The sequence below is a fragment of the Sander vitreus genome, chromosome 2 (genome assembly GCF_031162955.1).
Source record: "Sander vitreus isolate 19-12246 chromosome 2, sanVit1, whole genome shotgun sequence".
In the NCBI taxonomy this organism is placed as follows: domain Eukaryota; kingdom Metazoa; phylum Chordata; class Actinopteri; order Perciformes; family Percidae; genus Sander; species Sander vitreus.
Window position 1 is genome coordinate 15,135,934 of NC_135856.1, and position 18,898 is coordinate 15,154,831.

The 18,898-nt window shown below is 39.8% G+C and overlaps 2 protein-coding genes across 2 annotated transcripts in view; one reads left to right on the forward strand and one right to left on the reverse strand.

The window, feature by feature from the left end:
- The window catches only part of LOC144536510 (inactive rhomboid protein 2-like), a 34,368-nt gene extending 24,462 nt beyond the window's left edge, over positions 1-9,906 (forward strand). The window contains exons 17-18 of the mRNA XM_078279694.1: positions 218-371; positions 7,370-9,906. Coding sequence (XP_078135820.1) covers positions 218-371; positions 7,370-7,801 — 586 coding nt within the window. The 3' untranslated portion in view covers positions 7,802-9,906. The remainder of the gene's footprint in view (positions 1-217; positions 372-7,369) is intronic.
- Positions 9,907-10,266: 360 nt separating this feature from the next.
- aanat1 (arylalkylamine N-acetyltransferase 1) lies at positions 10,267-13,600 on the reverse strand. Its single transcript, XM_078279704.1, has 3 exons — positions 13,453-13,600; positions 12,765-12,919; positions 10,267-11,601 (listed from the first exon to the last, which is right to left on the reverse strand). The coding sequence occupies exons 1-3, from the start codon at positions 13,598-13,600 to the stop codon at positions 11,296-11,298; spliced, it is 609 nt and encodes a 202-aa protein (XP_078135830.1). The 3' UTR covers positions 10,267-11,295.
- Positions 13,601-18,898: the final 5,298 nt, after the last annotated feature.

Below are 18,898 nucleotides of genomic sequence, written 5' to 3' on the forward strand. Positions count from 1 at the left end.
TGTAAATGAGGCCCCAGTGCTTGTGAGCTGCTCACTCATATGAATACTGATACTTGGAAATCCCTCAGGTCTGCTTTAAAAGCAAGCAAACAGGCCAACAAGGAAGCTTTATAGGAAAAGTGCAGATGTGTGTAAAAATGCACATTTGATATAATAAAATGGTTGAAATACCAGCAGACTGCACAGATGTTTAATTCCCTGACTGATGTGTGTGTAGGCTGTTACACTGCGTGGTGTCGGTGGTGTTCCAGATGACCATACTGAGAGACCTGGAGAAGCTGGCAGGTTGGGTCCGCATCTCCATCATTTATATCCTCAGTGGTATCACTGGAAACCTGGCCTCCGCCCTGTTCCTGCCCTACAGAGCTGAGGTGAGTTCTTCATGCATGCACAGACATAAAATGCACACAAACAAAGTGCACACTTATATAGTAGACTCCTAAAAATACTTGCACACTTAATTTTATGGCAGGTTGATCCGGCATGCAGGCTGGAGTAGAATGATTACATTGTTAGACGACGACAGCAGGTGGAGTTTGGGTGGGGTTAATTTGGCAGTTAGTGAATAACCATTGCAGAACCGTTTCCCCTTTTTGTAAGCAAACCTTTTTTTAACTGTATGTGAGTGTTTACACAAGTAAACCAAAGGCCAAAACAAAAAGCCGGTTTAATCTATGAACATGATTGCCAAAACTGACAGCTTTACATAATAAGACTTGGGCACTATATGTACAGTATGCACAAGAGTCTATTGTAATTAAGGATAGATGCATTTACAAACAAGCATCTATATATTTGTGCACATACTCTCTGTCGTCTGTTTTCTTTTACATATATGTAAGGCAAGTGAATCTGCTGTAACTTTCCAGGTGCACAAACTAAAAGAGAACCTGAAAAGGGGGGCGGGGGTATTTTCTTGCCAAGAGATTTCCAAGAGATGATGATTTATTTTAAGCACCCACACTTGACATATGCAGATATGTGCAAACTGACATTAAAACATGTCCAAGGTTTCAGCAGGATCCTAAAAAGTCAAAAATTTCAAAACCAAGGTCTTAAATCATTTTAAACAGGTCTTCATTTTCCTACGTCAATGTAACGCTACCTATAATGCTCATTAAATGCTCCTGCAGCGCTTTAGAATTCTGTGGTGTTGTAGTTCTTTTTGTCGCTAGTCCAAATATTACTTGTTATTGTCTTTGTATTTATTTGAAACCACGCTGCTGCCACTTGCCAGGACACTCTTGTAAAAGAGATTTGTAATCTCAAGGAGTTTTTTTATCCTGGTTAAATAAAGGTTTGAATGAATGAATGAATAATTCGCTGCACTACAAATGAGACCAACATGCAACTTGTATTGCAGCCAATCTAGACACCAGTCCTATAATGCCAATGAGGAAATCGGGGGATTGTTTCAGACAATGTTTCCAGACTCTGACATCTGACTTTGTTTTTGATGCCGTGATATAGGTCTTAAATTTCATTCATAATGGTCTTAAAAAGTCTTAAATTTGACTTGGTGAAACCTGTAGAAACCCTGATGTCATACTGTTCTCTGAGCTGTCAAATACCTGTGTGTAAGACAGATGTGAGATATGGAATTAAAGACCCAAAGCTGTTGCCCATTATTCAATTGTCTGTTTAGTGTACTTGACGATTGTTCTTTTCCCCTCCTCCATGCCCCGTCTATATTTTGACTTATTAGCTGCTAAATCTGGTCTGAATGTGCTCATGAACCAAGACAGCCTTTACCGCTCATGTTGCAGCAGTTACAAAATGTTTGTATGTAATGTATCAGAACAAAAGGTAAGGAAAGGTAAAGGTTAAAAAAAACAAAAAACATTAACATACTTCTATTGTAGCTATAGTTTGTTGTTTGCCTGCTATTCCCACTCAGTGGCTTAGCTTAGCTCAGCTTACCTTGGCTCACTTACCGGAGGGGAGTTTCTCATGCTGGGGATTATAGAGGTCTGCAGGGGCACAGAAAACACCTCATGGTGTTAACTGTGAAAGTGCCTGGAGAAACTGAGCTTAAGTGGATAACATTATGAGACTGCTTTAATGTAGTTGAGTCATTTGTATGAAGAGAGCAGTGCCATCCCACCAAGGGTTAAGTGCACTGCACATCATGTGTGTTTGGCTACAACAAGTCTCTTTAATCAACTCCAAAAAAACTAGAATTACCACCTTGCAGTTGTATGCCTCCGCCAACCAGTCAAGTTGCAGTTGTATGTAAAAATGTGACCGTTTTACCATTTATAGTCTGGCCCCAAAGGCCACAGTAATCTGACTCCAATTCAGGTCACTACACCTCACACCTTTTAAGATTTAAGTGTCCGTTGACTGGTAGATCAGAAATAAAACTCAGGATTCACTTAGTTAAAATATAACAAGCTTTAGTGAAATGATATTGCAAGTAAATACATATGCATATGGATGCAGTTCTCCTTCAAGACCGTCTCTCTCGCCCTACCAACAGACCCCCCAGGAACTCGTGCCCGCTACTCAGACCCTCACACTCTTATACATTTTCTCTGCCCATCTTCGGTGGTGCTGTTACCGATTGGATATGGTCCAGGTCATCTTGGCCTCGCTGTCCGGTCTTCTCCGGCCCCTTCCGCGATGTTGCGTCATGCATAAAACACTTTGATTCTCCCCACTCCAAGGCCAAACAGTTTGTTACTGTCTTAGATCTACAAATTGGATCTTCTAAAATGTTTTTATGATGAAACATCTGTGTGTCTTATCTTTGCTGCTGACAGTAACAAACTGTTTGGATCAGGAAGATCAGAGAACGAAACCACTCATGATCTCTACACACATTTTCCACAAAATATTTCCTAAACAGTTTACATCCATGTCTGTCCAGACTCGTATAATATATGTTGTGAAGAATTTGAAGGAATTTAATAAAAGGTATTGAGTGTATTTTTTGATGAAAATAAAATGAAATAAATGTTTCATCAACATGTGGAGCATCTCAAGAACAACCTGTGCAGACTTTTACCAACACAGATCATAGCTTTGAAGTTTAATAAATGCAGTCCTTGTACATTTTAGGCAGACATTAGTTAAAAGTAAAATAAATATGTCACTGTACCAACATTGTTTGAGTGACAAATAATCCATCAGGATGTGTAAAAGGAGGACACAAGTTTTATGCCATACACACAGGGCGAAAATATAAGAATGAACCAGGAGATATTTAAAACGCATAGAATAGCCGTCATTTCAGGAAACGCCACAGGTCTGAAACCGCAACAATCCCTCTGTTCTTTTTTGGAGTAACTCTACTCTTATAGAACTGTCTAAATCAAAGTATAATAATCTTTGCAAAAAAAAAAAAAAACATGTTGATCTGTGCTAATCAGTCAGCTTGTGAAAAGAACTCTTGATTACCTCCTTTTTACCAGAGTGTCTGTAAAAGCTCACTTTCCCCTTAAGAGATTAGACTAATGCCGGCAGTGACCAACTAAGGTCACTGCCGAGGTATTTAGTGAATGGGATCACATTCTTTTTCTTTTAAACAAAAACAATTTGTTGCAAAGACTAGACTTGTCTGGTGATGCTTCTGGTCTGTACACCTTTATGAACACACAAGGTTTCTCCTGGCACACCTATTAAACAGTTCATATAATGGGCAATTGTAGTGTATAAGTAAAGAGAGCACTTCATTTGTTAACAATGACAGACTTTATTTCGCTTCTTGGCCTTTGTATTTATGTCCCATTGTCACTGAGACATCTGTTGTCTTCTTCATAAGACAACACCAATTGCTCTCGTCTGATATTTGCGTGGTGTGACATGAGGTGGCTCTCAGTGTGACGTACTTTGACGTGAGAGCCAGAAATCCCACCATCCAGCTCTGCTTAGCACTGACCAGCTCGCAGGTCTTCACACACTAGGAATAACCAGAGAAAAGCGCATGCAAGGCACAACACAGGGCGGTCAAGGCGCTTAAGGAGGCAGTTTAAGTGGATTATCCTTTAACTGTTGCGTTAAGGAGACCCTGTGGCAACTGTGATCGGAATAATGATAATTCTCACGAGTAAAGCAGATCTAAGGAATTGTGAGAGTGAATGTCATATATTGCTATTACGATAGCAATCTAAGTAAAACAATGCTCTCGGCTGTTGATTTACATTTTGCATCTGTTCAACTGATAGTCTGTCCAACTCACTTAAGTAAATAATGTTTTCATTGTCTCATTACTAGACTGCTTTACCACATAATGTTTTAGGTGCTTCAGCATCTTTGCTGCTACACTATATATAGAACGTTATGGATTGTAAATGAGGAGTAGTTTTTCATCTGCCTTCAATAAGATTGGTTGTTGTTACATTTGACATTTTGATGGCAGAATGCATTTATGAGTCCAGACCAGTGTGCATATAAGGTTTAAAAAGGATACAATTGAAAAATGCACACATTAAAATATATACACACAGTCTTGTGGCTGCAAGTGGTGTAGTTGATTATTTGTTTATCAGATCTCTAAACCTGTACTTTTATGATCTGAATAAATGGTCACCTGGTTAGACCTGGTTAGACTGGTTAGAGAAAGTGGAGATTATATGTGTCACTTGCCAAGAGGAATTAGGATGAAGATGAGTCAGTCTGTCTTGGAATACCCGGGTTATACTCATGTAAGCTGAAGTAGATCTGGTTTTACGTGACGTTTGCTCCCCTCAGTGTCCGGAATCAATACTTAAGGTACCGAACATATTACTCAGAGTTGCTAAAACTGGAGGTTAACCTTTTTTTATCTTTTGGAAGCTAGTCATGCCACCTGATGCATAACTTGAAAAAATGATAGTAAGTCCATACAAATTACCAAATGTGGACCCGCTTTTAAGTGTGTTAGACAAGTGTTAGGAACATGTCAGCCTGCGTGTCTGTGATGTGTGGGTGGAGTGCTGTGCCATACTCCTTTTCTGTTTTTGGGAGTTTGATGTCTTCACAGATTAGCCACCTGCCTCTGACCAGGCCAAGCCTCCAATTAGCCCTGACGTCACTCTAATCTTCTCACCTTTACTGCCTGACCTAGGACTCGTACTGTAGTTCTTTCGCCATTTAACAAAACAGAAATTCAACAAAGAAAGTAAAAAGACAGCAATGTTTACTGTGTGTGTGTGTGTGTGTGTGCGCACACATTGCTTATTTTATGACTAAATCCTCTGGAGCAGTGTGCAAACAACATTAGCAGACATGAAAGTTTAATTGTCTTTAGCTTTCGGGAATATGTATTTATCATCAAGAACATGATATGACACATTACTGATAACTCACGGGGGAAACGAATAACATGCAGCACATTTGAACTCCAATCTATACAACCTGCAGTACTTGCATGACCCTGTTATCTACCAAATAAGTGGAGTAGGTACTCACTGTTCAGAAGACAAATTGTTATTTGAAGCAAATACAGTCAGGTCCATAAATATTGGGACATCGACACAATTCTAATCTTTTTGGCTCTATACACCACCACAATGGAGTTGAAATGAAACGAACAAGATGTGCTTTAACTGCAGACTTTCAGCTTTAATTTGAGGGTATTTACATCCAAATCAGGTGAACGGTGTAGGAATTACAACAGTTTGTATATGTGCCTCCCACTTTTTAAGGGACCAAAAGTAATGGGACAGATTAACAATCATAAATCAAACTTTCACTTTTTAATACTTGGTTGCAAATCCTTTGCATTCAATTACAGCCTGAAGTCTGGAACGCATAGACATCACCAGACGCTGGGTTTCATCCTGGTGATGCTCTGCCAGGCCTCTACTGCAACTGTCTTCAGTTCCTGCTTGTTCTTGGGGCATTTTCCCTTCAGTTTTGTCTTCAGCAAGTGAAATGCATGCTCAATCGGATTCAGGTCAGGTGATTGACTTGGCCATTGCATAACATTCCACTTCTTTCCCTTAAAAAAACTCTTTGGTTGCTTTTGCAGTATGCTTCGGGTCATTGTCCATCTGCACTGTGAGCGCCGTCCAATGAGTTCTGAAGCATTTGGCTGAATATGAGCAGATAATATTGCCCGAAACACTTCAGAATTCATCCTGCTGCTTTTGTCAGCAGTCACATCATCAATACATACAAGAGAACCAGTTCCATTGGCAGCCATACATGCCCACGCCATGACACTACCACCACCATACTTCACTGATGAGGTGGTATGCTTTGGATCATGAGCAGTTCCTTTCCTTCTCCATACTCTTCTCTTCCCATCACGCTGGTACAAGTTGATCTTTGTCTCATCTGTCCATAGGATGTTGTTCCAGAAATGTGAAGGCTTTTTTTAGATGTTGTTTGGCAAACTCTAATCTGGCCTTCCTGTTTTTTGAGGCTCACCAATGGTTTACATCTTGTAGTGAACCCTCTGTATTCACTCTGGTGAAGTCTTCTCTTGATTGTTGACTTTGACACACATACACCTACTTCCTGGAAAGTGTTCTTGATCTGGCCAACTGTTGTGAAGGGTGTTTTCTTCACCAGGAAAGTATTCTTCGGTCATCCACCACAGTTGTTTTCCGTGGTCTTCCAGGTCTTTTGGTGTTGCTGAGCTCACCGATGCGTTCTTTCTTTTTAAGAATGTTCCAAACAGTTGATTTGGCCACACCTAATGTTTTTGCTATCTCTCTGATGGGTTTGTTTAGATTTTTCAGCCTAATGATGGCTTGCTTCACTGATGGTGACAGCTCTTTGGATCTCATATTGAGAGTTGACAGCAACAGATTCCAAATGCAAATAGCACACTTGAAATGAACTCTGGACCTTTTATCTGCTCCTTGTAAATGGGATAATGAGGGAATAACACACACCTGGCCATGGAACAGCTGAGCAGCCAATTGTCCCATTACTTTTGGTCCCTTAGAAAGTGGGAGGCACATATACAAACTGTTGTAATTCCTACACCGTTCACCTGATTTGTATGTAAATACCCTCAAATTAAAGCTGAAAGTCTGCAGTTAAACCACATCTTGTTCGTTTCATTTCAACTCCATTGTGGTGGTGTATAGAGCCAAAAAGATTAGAATTGTGTCGATGTCCCAATATTTATGGACCTGACTGTAGAAATTAACAAGAATGCTGTCAACTAATGTCAAGGTCCCCCAAAAGCTCTGCGTCACCAGCAGTCAGCAGGATGTATGCATTATATCTCCGAGAGGATGTGTGTGTTCTGTGCTCAGTCATACATGTGAGTCTTTAGTATACACATTGTGGGGGGTGTTTTCTGTGTAAGTGGCAATATGGAATAACTATAATCTTTTTGTCGGGACTAAAATTCTTCCTTTGTTAAATTGGTTTTAAGTTGAATTATGGGATAGTCTGTAACTTGTCTTCTTCTCTTGTTCTCTCCCTCCAGGTGGGTCCAGCGGGGTCTCAGTTTGGACTCCTCGCTTGTCTTTTTGTAGAGCTGTTTCAAGGTTGGCAGATTCTGGAGAAGCCATGGAAAGCCTTTGTCAAGCTGTTGGGCATCGTCCTCTTCCTCTTCCTGTGTGGCCTCCTGCCGTGGATTGACAACATCGCCCACATCTTTGGTTTCCTCAGCGGCTTGCTGCTCTCCTTCGCCTTCCTGCCCTACATCACCTTCGGGACCTTTGACAAGTACCGAAAACGTATCCTCATTGCTGTCTCTATGTTGGCCTACATCGGGCTGTTCTCTTCCCTCATCGTTTGGTTTTATATTTACCCAATTAACTGGCACTGGCTGGAGCATCTCACCTGCCTACCTTTTACGAGCAAGTTCTGTGAAAAGTATGACATAGACCATAACATTGACAATGTGGTGCACTAGTCTCTAGGCTGATGACGTGACTCGGCCACTGATTTACTATCTTCTTGCCAATGATCGGGTCAGCTGTTTCCAGGTCAACTCGGTGGCTTTAAGTATGTGGCAATCATATTTTTTATTATTCCCTCATCAAAGGACCTGATCAAAGTCCATTTGCATAGAACTGAATCAGTCTCTTCTCAGCCTGCTGACTTGTTCACTTCTGTAAAACTTTACTCAACCTTTTTAATCCTCAGTCAAGTCTGGCACTTCTTAGCATGTTAATTTGCTAATGGGCTCCTTGGAATCGGAGGACAGGAAAAGATACTCAGGACGTCAAAACTGCATAGAGCTGGGTGGACCTAAAGGAAGAGATCTGCAGAGCGAGAGACTGTCTGTCTGGTTCCTTCAGTTCAAAGTCAATCAATCTAAAGAAGCCAAATGAATCACCTCTGGCCTACGATCTTGTTTCCCTTTAACCCTATGGATGACAAACAGCTGAAATGAAAAGGAAGACTGATGCCATGGTGGGTCATCTGGTATCCTGTGGCCCAGTGAACTAAGATACATCAGATGCCTCCTGCCACTGATTCATGTTTTCACGGGTTAAACACTACAAACGCTGTCATTTAGTTCTGCTGCCTCTGTATGTTTTAACAGTCGTGAAATGCTTTCTGAGTTAAAAACAGTTTTTTTTCATCTTCGCTCTTTTGTATGTATGCACTTGGCATGTCACAATTATTTGGAGCAGTGAAATGTTGTACAAAAGGTAACAATGTGTTCCAAGTATTAACTGTGCAGTTGGAATAGTTAAAGTGAAATATCAGTGGTCAACTAAGTAAGATTTCTATCTAGAACCACTAGTTGCCTTACACAGACTATGCCATTTTACAAAGATGCCTCATTTAACTTAAGGGAACTGCTCATAATCAACTTACTGAATACTGATGAACACCTTTCTGACCCGAAACCTACCAAAGCAACTACACATGCTGTTTATATATGCATGTTGTTCTTCACAATCACTTAGTTTTCTGTACGTCGCTGCCACAAAAACAAGTTCTCAGTCAAGCTCTAATTGTCTCATATTTGTCCGCTAACACAGCGGTGCCAAAATCATTTTGTTGATTTACTCTAAAAAAAATAAAATAATAATATTTATTCAAGGATTCATTATCTATACAGGCATTTTGTTAAATCAGAGTAAGTTTTGTACTGTATTTCTTGACTCTGTAAAAGCAAATTGTCATAGAATCACAAGATGTCATTTATGTTTCACCTGAGCCAGACATAGGATTTTCCTCAAACAGGCACATTCAGACTAAACTTGGACAAAGTCTTGTCCCCTACATTACCTCTTCTCCCACACATTTCTAATTGTCTGGACGCTAGCAGCCAATTGCTTGGGTGGTGGTCCATGAGCCACAATAGATTGTTGCTGTTGTGGTGGGTCCCTGACAATGTGATAAGTGTTTTTAAGAAGTCGTAACACCTGAAGTGAAAGATTTCTCCCATGAGTTCCTGGCTTTTGTCTTAGATGGAGTTTGTTGTTGTTGTTGTGGGTGTGTGTGTGTGTGTGTGTGTGTGTGTGTGTGTGTGTGTGTGTGATTCTGGCATGTGTTGACCTCAGCTGTTGTTTGGAGGATTATATGAGTTAAGTGAGTTATGAGCTTATGTGAGTTTGTATGTGGGGCTGACCCACTGATCATCTTGTGGAGTTGTTAAATACAGAATAGGTTGTATGTTGGACAATTCAAATGATTGAGATTGTAAAGGCCATCTGTTTAAAATGGGAATCTGCCTTCATACTGTATAGTAAGTGTGAACAATGACATCCACCTCTTTTTAGGAAACCTCTTTACTGTGCCTTTCAATATGTGAGTGTTTGATCTAAACCGTAACAACCCACATCTTCAGTCATGACTGTATGCACAGTTCCACTGCTGTGTTTGCATCGGGACCAAATCATTTCACTCTTTTCTATTTATTGGTATACAAAGGGAACGTTTAAAATTAATTTTAGTACATGGACAAGGTACTGTTCTGTTTTGCTTCAGTTTTATATGTGAAATTCTGTGCATTAATGCAGTCATGTCAAAATAAATGCCACTCTAGCAAATTGAAGGTTATGTGTGTCAGAGAGAAGTTTAATTTCCTGTTAATACCAAGCACAATTAGCCACTGAACACTATTTGGCATCACAACTCGTTTTGTCTATTATAATTTCGCACCATTTTCTGTACATTTAGCGCTACACCATTGAGAGCTTTGACCCTAAAAGAGAACCCTCTAAAAAAGAATTTACATTAAAGGGAGAATAACTGCAAATTATATTTTTGTGGCTCTAAATTAATGTTGTACATTTAACAAGCACAAATTCCTGTAACAGACCAATTCCAATTATGCGATATCAAAAAGCTACTAAATGGACCTTGCGCTAAAATTGTTCTCTCGACAACTTTCAAAATAAAAAGACCTCAAAGCAGACATGCTAGAAAATATAACCTTTATTATTTGAAAAACAAAACATTGTAAAAAAAACAAAAGATTATTGTCTTTTTCAAGGCTTTGGTAGGCAGAGGTGGTGATTGTCTACAAGGGGAAAGGTGAGAGGAGACTATCAAGGAGAATTTTCAAAGCACATATTTAGGAAAATATATTTATTTATATACTAAATATACTTATTGATGATTTTATGTGTAAAGTACATACAACAGTCAATGATGGAGACAGACAGGGCCACTCAAATCTTAATATAAAACAAATAAGCATGTTCAAGTTAATGACTTATTATCTAATTACTGATATCCCTTTGTATTTTCATTCCATATATTTCTTTTTTTTTTTAGGGTTAGCTGTTACTTTGGCATATTACTTTATAGTCGTACCCTCATCATCATTAGTTACAAAGTGTAACAAATCGTAATCTTCTAATGCTGAAAGGCAGGCTGTTTATACAAAACTATACAGGATGAATGCATTAATAATGGACAGATACTACTTTTATTGACTGAAGAAATGTCCTTTTTAGCTTCTATAGAGAGCCAGAAACAATGTTAGATTGGTTAAATAACAAATATAAAAATAGGGCAAAGAAAGAAACAAGGCAGCTGGGTTATATTGAATACAATAGTTTGTTTTTCAAAATAAAATTGTTTTATACAAATTGGAATAACTGCTTACATTCTTTAGGAAATTTTTTTTTTATATATTTTTTTTTTTTTTACTCTCATTAAACTACAGATCAATATATTTGTAGTTTTTAACCACTTTTCCAAACCGCTGTTGCTGGCAGCTGGATGGCAGCTCTTTGTTCTCGTCTGTCTGCAGACTCACAGTCCGAACACACACCTCCCCGCCTGCTGAACCAGTCTCGCTCACAGTGAAGATCACAAACACTGCGCTGGTTGCTCGCGTACAACATAGCTGCTCAGACGTCCCCTAATTCTTTTTCCAAGAGGGGAGTGGTCCCACCACCACTTATAGCCAGGGGAAATCCACATTATATCCCTCTGTCCTCAACAACCACTGTTACGACGCATGAAGGCGTGGCCCCTGACTGGGTACAACATCTCGATGAAGGCGAGGGGCCCCACCGTGATCTCACTGGGGCCCCGCACCTTGAAACCTAACTTCCGGTAGAAGGGTACCAGGAAGTCTTCACACATAAGCATGGCGCGGCGGACGTAGGGCAGACAGCGGAGGTACTGCAGGTAGCGCCACATCAGGATGGAGCCTTTGCCCTGCTGGCGGAAGGTCCGGTGGACAGCTAGGACGTGGATGTGGACGGTGCTCCCGTGAGGCTTATGGAGAGTGAGGGCATCCTGGGAAACAGAGAGGGAAGGGAGAGATGTAAGAACGGGTAAATGCTGAATCGTTGGTAAACCTGTTCGGTGTTCGGGTGGCAAGTTTTACCTATAAATACTTGATACCAAAGAGACAAACAAATTAAAAAGTCCATGTTGAATGAGTCCAGCTTTCTCTGCTGTTTGGGAGACAGCCTTAAAGCCATACAGTGTAGCTTTTGAAATAAGAAATAATACATTATTCTTACAAGAGAAAAACTGAATTCATAAGCATTAAAATGCACCTTTCAGCTCAATTCAACCCAGTTTTAATGTTACAGCATCACTTGATCTGGTATGACCAGTAGCTTATGGCTAATGTTAACTAACTTTTGCTGATTATGCTACTGATGTTATTGAGGAAGTGTGCTGACTTTATGATTCTTCTCACTATGTTTTAGCATTTCCTGTTATCCTGTAATAACCGCTTGTGGCTCCAGCGGCCACTGTTCAGCAAAAGGCAGTCGAGTGTTTGTGCTCGCCACCAGAATCACATTTGGGAAAATAAGGCAAATAAAGTTGACACACAGATCTTTGGAGCTTCATTGATGCAACAGAAACCTGGTTTTAACATTTCAAAAGTTGAATTTTAATTTGACATACTGCAACATCTGACCTCTGTTTATCATCTGCCTTGTTAAGCCTTCCTATGCACTGCCCATAGACTGTATAGGCACTGCCCTGCACATTTGTATATTTATTCTTGAGTCTGTACAAAATGTTGTACTTCCAACTGTGACGTTTAGATTTGTATATACTGCAAAATTCCAATGCATTTTAATGCTTAATTACATGTATTTCTAATGTTTTATCTTAATATTGTTTTTTAATTATTACTTTGACACTTTTTCTTGTTGTTGTTATTATTATTCTTTATTGCACATACAGCCTCAAGAGTATGCCACCCTGCATTTCACTACACACTGCTTACTCCCACACATCTGAATAGTTCCAGTGGGATTTAGGTGGATCTGTGGAACATTTATACTCATCCACTGAATTTCAAAAGACATTATACCATACATTTGCCCTTAAATCTTTCAAAAGCTCTTCTGTTAATCTGTTTTGAACCTCGTGTTGCATTTTCCTTGCCAGTCAGCCTGAGATAAATCAATGTCCAGGTGTCCTCCGCTCTGTCTTACCGTGGTAAGCCTCTCCTGGTCCCACAGTGAGCCGATGATGAAAGCCACTAGACGTCCCTCCTCGAACCAGCCAAGAGACAGCTCAGGGCACAGGGTCAGGAAGTGACGCACCTCGTCCAGGTGGAGAGGACACTCACCGGACACTGAGATGAAGGCTGGGAGGAGGAGGAGTAGGAGGATAAAATTATACATTAGGAACCCTAGGTGACAGAGTAAGTAAGTAAGAATAATGTTCCCTACTGACTACCGTAAATGGAAATGTGGTGTAGGATATACTGGATCACAGCCAGGGATGTTATGCAGGTTAAAGACACCTGATAACACCTCATATCACATATGCATCTAGGAAAGAGTTAAATCACCATGGTAACTTAATTTTGTAGTGGGCCACTAGTAAGTAGGCTAAATGTAAAATATGATCATTGGAAAGAAGATGCATGTATTATTTCCTGTAAATGTAATTAGTGTTAATAATGGAGATTATTTTGCTGTAGAGTTAATATCATTGTGCGGAGGTTCTTTTTTTTTCTTTTTTTTCTTTTTACACTTGAGTGAAAACATGAACTGATGCTGCTGTTGGATGAGACAGAATGAATGTTCCTGTTTTCTCTTTAAAGGAAAGAAAATGTTCCTGTATGCGTAACTGCGCATGGAATAACTGTGTGTAAAGTATAAAGAGTCTGCTTACCTTCTCTCTCAATCTCGAACACACTGATGGCATCCTCCGGGCTGAGGGAGCGAAACTCGCTGGCCGGAAGCGTGTGGCGGCGGCCCTGCGACGCCGGAGAGCGCATATGGAGCGGCCTCATGAACGGCACTGCGCTCAATACTGACATGGTCTTTTTTAAGCACAAGGTTTTAAAGTAAAGCGAAAGAAACTGTCTGACTTTCCTACTGCTCTCTCCTTTAATGCGAGTATCTCCTCTTCTAAAAGCCGGAGCCGTGCGTAACAGAACTGCGCGTGAAGACTGAGCAGAGAGTGGCGCACCTTCAGTATTTATACCCTCGGTGCGCACGGGTGGTTATAATCCTGAAGTGTGCTGGATGACCAAACCCTCCGATTCTACGTGAGAAAGTTTAACAATATACATATTTAACTCAGGGTCAGGAGGGATATCCGTGTGTTGAGAATTATCCTCGCCATACCACCATCAGACCCTCATTTGGATTTTACTGATCATGTGGAGGTCTAATGTTACCAAGCTATTATCAAGAGTATCCTCAGCTATTACAGTCAATAAAGTCACTCACCTGTGTTACAAAGTGGAAGACAGTCGCGCAGATAGTTTTTGGAGAGGTATAAGAGCTCTTCTGATTGGTTAATCATTGGTGTCGGTGTCAATTAATGTTGTCACTTGGTTGTCACACTGAGAAGATTGAGTGCTCTCTGCTTTGATTAGCCATCTTAGGGACTCGATTTACCACTCTTCATGTGATTTCTCCGAGGGAGACTTTGTCCCTATAAGTCGAGTTCACGATTTTTCAAGGCTTTCTTTTTTCAATTATGTAAGAGGATTACCGTTTGTTTGCCACCTCTTCAGTGTTACATAAGCTACATATGTTAAGCATTTCAGTTGTCCTCTAACCGTACTTTACAAAACTTTTCCAAAAGGTGAAACTCGCTTTTTTATAATCAGGAACGATAACAGCATACCTCAATGCTTTACTGCATTTGTCATGTTAAAACTTGAACAACAAACTATCATTAACGAACCAAAAGTTCAGTAATTAAATTACATCGTTTAACATATAAAAGAGTCAACAATAGAAACAAAAAGCAAATTGTTCAGCTCAAATAAAATGAAAAACTAAATGAAATGAAAAAATAATCATATCTTTGTAATAATAAGATGGCAGAAGAAGGATAGGTGCAGCTTAAGATGTTAAATTCAGTGAATTTTCCCTTTAAGAAATAAACAACATAAATATAGTCATCCTCTTTTTCTCTACCTGCTCTGTTCCACAGTCACACAATCCTTCACTGGTAATATCTTCAGTTTATCAGCATTGGCAATGAATGGAAACATCCTCTCAGTGAAAGTGTGTGTGTGTGTTAGTATCAGGATCAGAGAACCACAGCTTTCCTCTGTTCAAGTCCAGATTCACTTTGATCCTCTGGAACTTCTTCTGCATTCTGAGATTAGTCTCTGGAACTGATGGTGACCCTGTTGAGTATTTACCTTCATAGAACATTATTCTCCCTAATCCAGACAGTATGACTCCAGTCCTCTGGACAGACTCTACTAACACACTATTGTCTCCAATCTCGACATCCCAGCTGTGAATCCCTGAGTTAAAGCCCTCAGGACGAAGGGGTATTTATCAAACCTCTCTGGATTATCAGGAAGCTGTTGTCTCCCTCCTAGTCTCACACTGGTCAGATCTTCAGACGAGGTTTGAATGAGCAGTGTTTGGATCAGATGTTGGAGGTCAGGTTGCCCAGGTGTTTGCCTCTGTTGAGCCTCTGAAGCTGTCTGACCTCTCTCCAGTAAGAAGGCCTCACACAGGTTCTCTAACACCAGGTTTAAAGGTGGGTGTTACCCTGAAGATCTTCTCTTACAAACTGGATACTCATGTGCTTGTTTCTCTCTCCACTAGCTCTGCAGACAGTCTTTACAGAAGCTGTGGCTACATGACAAAAGAACAGGATCTCTGAAGACTTCATGACAGACCGGACAGCAGAGATCCTCCTCTGATCTGCAAACCATTTTGTCTCTGAGTGAAGGTGAAAACACAGCAGACAGAAAGTACAGTCAGTCATGGCTCCCCACCCCCTCCTCTACTAACTTCACTGATTTTAGTCAAACTCACATTCAGTGTGTGGAGTTTCAGCAGGTTGAGGCAGCAGTGTTGTATAGTTTTCCACTTTTCCTTTCTGTAGCTGAACTCACTCAGAGGAAGTTGTTTATTTGGTCTGAGGGTGATTCTGATTGTCTGTTTTCTTTTTTTAATGAGGAAAAAGAACAAACTGTCTCAGGTAAGGGGTGGAGCTTTGTCACACCTCTGCAATAAGAAGCTATACGTTTTCAAACAAAAAGAGCTTTACACACAACTGTATCACAACTGAATATTTCATGACTGTAATGTTATAGTATACATTTTATTAAGTCTAAACTTGGGTGGTCATTTATATTTAAAAAGGTTGTAAATCTAGTTATTCAAGTAAATTGTATCACACCACAGTCAACTTTAATCAAATAAAACGTATAGGCTCATTTCCCACAAAATAGTGGCTAGTGAAAATGCTGTGTGGCTAACTTTGGAAAACCACTAGCCACATGGTTGGTGAGCAAGCAGTTATTGTCAAGCCCTGAATGTATGTAATGAAATGCATACAAAAATACATTTGAAGTCACATATTTCCACAACATGAGTATAAATGTATCCAAGACATGCAATTTCATGCAACTGCTGAATTAGGGTACTGGCACCTGTTTTTGATCCAATTTAGGCACTGGGTATTTGTATTTAGGAGTGGTCCAGTTAACACAAACTCACACTAAGAGTAGGTGAACTCATTGTAAGGGCCACAAGGCTGAAAACAATCTCCATCTTCAGATAAACACTGATCTTGAATTTTGAAAAGCTTTTCCGGGCACGATTCAATTCACACATGAATTTTATTTATAGTGTCAAGTCATAACAGAAGTTATGTTAGGACACTTTACAGCTGGGACTAGACCACACTCTATAATTTACAGAAACCCAACAATTCCCCCAAGAGCATGTGTGTGTGTATATATATATATATTTTTTTTAAAAATATGAGAATGTTTCAAATATTCTGGGGGTCAAGTTTTTTGTCAGAACTCAAGTTTTCCTCAAGAATTATGAGTGCTAATATACATATAGTGCTCATATACTTTGTTAGTGTTGGGGTCTACTGTAGGTCTGTATTCAAAATAAACAGAAAAGCCTAATTAAAGACACCATTTCTAAAAAAAATATAAATAAATTAAACATGTATGTCTTATTTAGCTTAAATCCACTGGGAGGATAGATTCAACATAAATTGTGAAATTAAACAAATATGCCCAATTTCACCTTTCTGTTGATTGTCACAGATTATAGCTGTTAATATTAACAGCCATTATGAGTGTGGCAGTCAGTGTGTAGAGACATAATTACAAAGGGTATCTTTAGCCTATAAATCAGAGAATGTGAATGAAGATGTGACTTGATGTGTACAGTCTCCATAATAATATGTATTCCTTTAAAACAGCATAACTTGTCTGATATGTAAATGATTGTAGCTAATTGTGTATTCAATAATTCACTTAAGATTGTAAGGCAGAAAAGAACTTGTCCTGCACCATTAATTATTTCGTGACTCACACATAGACAGTATATAAGAATGGACCAACAGATCCTGTTGCTCTGGACGGAGACCAGTGAAGGCCATTAGAAGCACTTTTCTGGTGAGCACTGAGCGTTACTGCGCAGCCTCCAACTGAGAGAGACGACGTAGATGTGACATGAGCAACCTGTCTGAAAGTTGTAAGTCTTCTGGTAGCTGTGCCAAGAGAAATCTCAATCATTCCCAAACTTGCAGAGACAGAGAGCGTAGGTATATGTAAGGAGATAACATGGACACAGGCTAATTACTGCTAACTAATTTGTAAAATTTTTAAGTTTACAAAGATTAAAACATTACCTGTTTGGGAGTATGCATCAGAGTTAGATTTGATTATTCTTATCTATGAATGGAAATATTTGTGCTGTAGCCTGAACTATTTTGCACTTCAGAATTTTAACCTTGCACACACAGGTGGAATAGTTTTTTCTTCATATTTTTTGCATTAATGTCACTAGGAAGCATACCAGTAGAAATATATATTCATATTTGTAAGTGGGATATATATATAAGTAAGTGGGATTGTCTGGAATCTGGCAATATAATAACCATTATGGTGGGATACACTGGCTAAGCAATTTACAAAAATGTCTGTGCTGACAAATAGTTTACATGAGAATACATTATAATTTGTGCCTATAGTTGGAGACCATGTAGAAATTTTGTTGCAATTTCAAAACCGGATTACCCGGGAACCGCTTGTTGTACCGATGCATGTGTTGAGTGAAGAGTTTGTGAGATATTTCACAGAGAGTAATGGGTGTGCAGAGATGTATGCAGAATGCAAATATGATAACATTTCATGTAAGTTAAATGTTAATTTTCTCACAAACCATTTGTCACAGCAACTGGCGCTAATATCATTAGAAAGCTTAGATTCTGGTTGAGGTGGTTGTGCCAGACTCAGGCCTTTGACTGAGTCTATCTGTCAGAGGGAGAGCAGGTGTGCGGTTGTGAAGAAGTTGATAATTTCATGGCGTAGATTAACACTTTTGCATGCACTGTATCCCTGTCACGTTCTCATTAGGGGCTGAGCCCCTCTAAAGGTCTGATCCTAGAATCGCTCCTGCTGCTACTTCATACTCCACTACACCTCAGAGGGAAATGTTGTAATGTTTACTGCACTACATTTATCTGACAGCTTTTGCTTTATTGCTTCACGCTGGGCTTGTTTCTGCAACAGCTCATTGTGTATCAGATACAATTAAAACTATTGAGGAAATATTTTCCTTTGACATTGGTCCAGTATTAAACGAGATTGCTGCAGTCGGAAACGGCGAAACAATCTACAATGTAAGTTAATAGGACGTCAATTGTCCAGCTTGTATTTACGTTCATAAAAGTGCTCGTTTTGCCACTGACAGGCTCAAATTAATATTTTAAGTGTCTGACAACATTATGGAAAAGATTTCTAAGGAGGTCGACCTTTCTGTTAAAGAGTAAAACATAAAAAGTTCGCGAAATTGCGTTCGCTAAACCCACCAGACTCCATGTAAATAAACAGTAATTTTAGCATCGTAAAATATGGGCACATGTACGTTTAGGGTGCGCGTTTGGTCAATGTTTTCTTTCTTTTATTCCAATTTCGGGTCTGTCAGTCACAGTGAAAACCGGGGACATTTCCGGGGACAGGTCACCGAAACCGGAGACTGTCCTCGGAAACCGGGGACGTCTGGTCACCCTACCATAGGAGGTTCGAGCTCTGAAGGCTCTGAAGCGAAGCTTACCCCCTTGGACTCACACTGCCTCTCAGTGGTGCGAGAGGGTACTGCGTGATGAC

Bases quoted from the DNA above. Each gene is read 5' to 3' on its own strand.
- aanat1 (XM_078279704.1), bottom strand. From the start codon at position 13,600: ATGTCAGTATTGAGCGCAGTGCCGTTCATGAGGCCGCTCCATATGCGC. The intron at 12,920-13,452 runs GTAAGCAGACTC...TCCTCCTCCCAG, and splicing joins GTTCGAGATTGAGAGAGAAG to CCTTCATCTCAGTGTCCGGT. The intron at 11,602-12,764 runs GTAAGACAGAGC...TCTGTTTCCCAG, and splicing joins ACCAGGAGAGGCTTACCACG to GATGCCCTCACTCTCCATAA.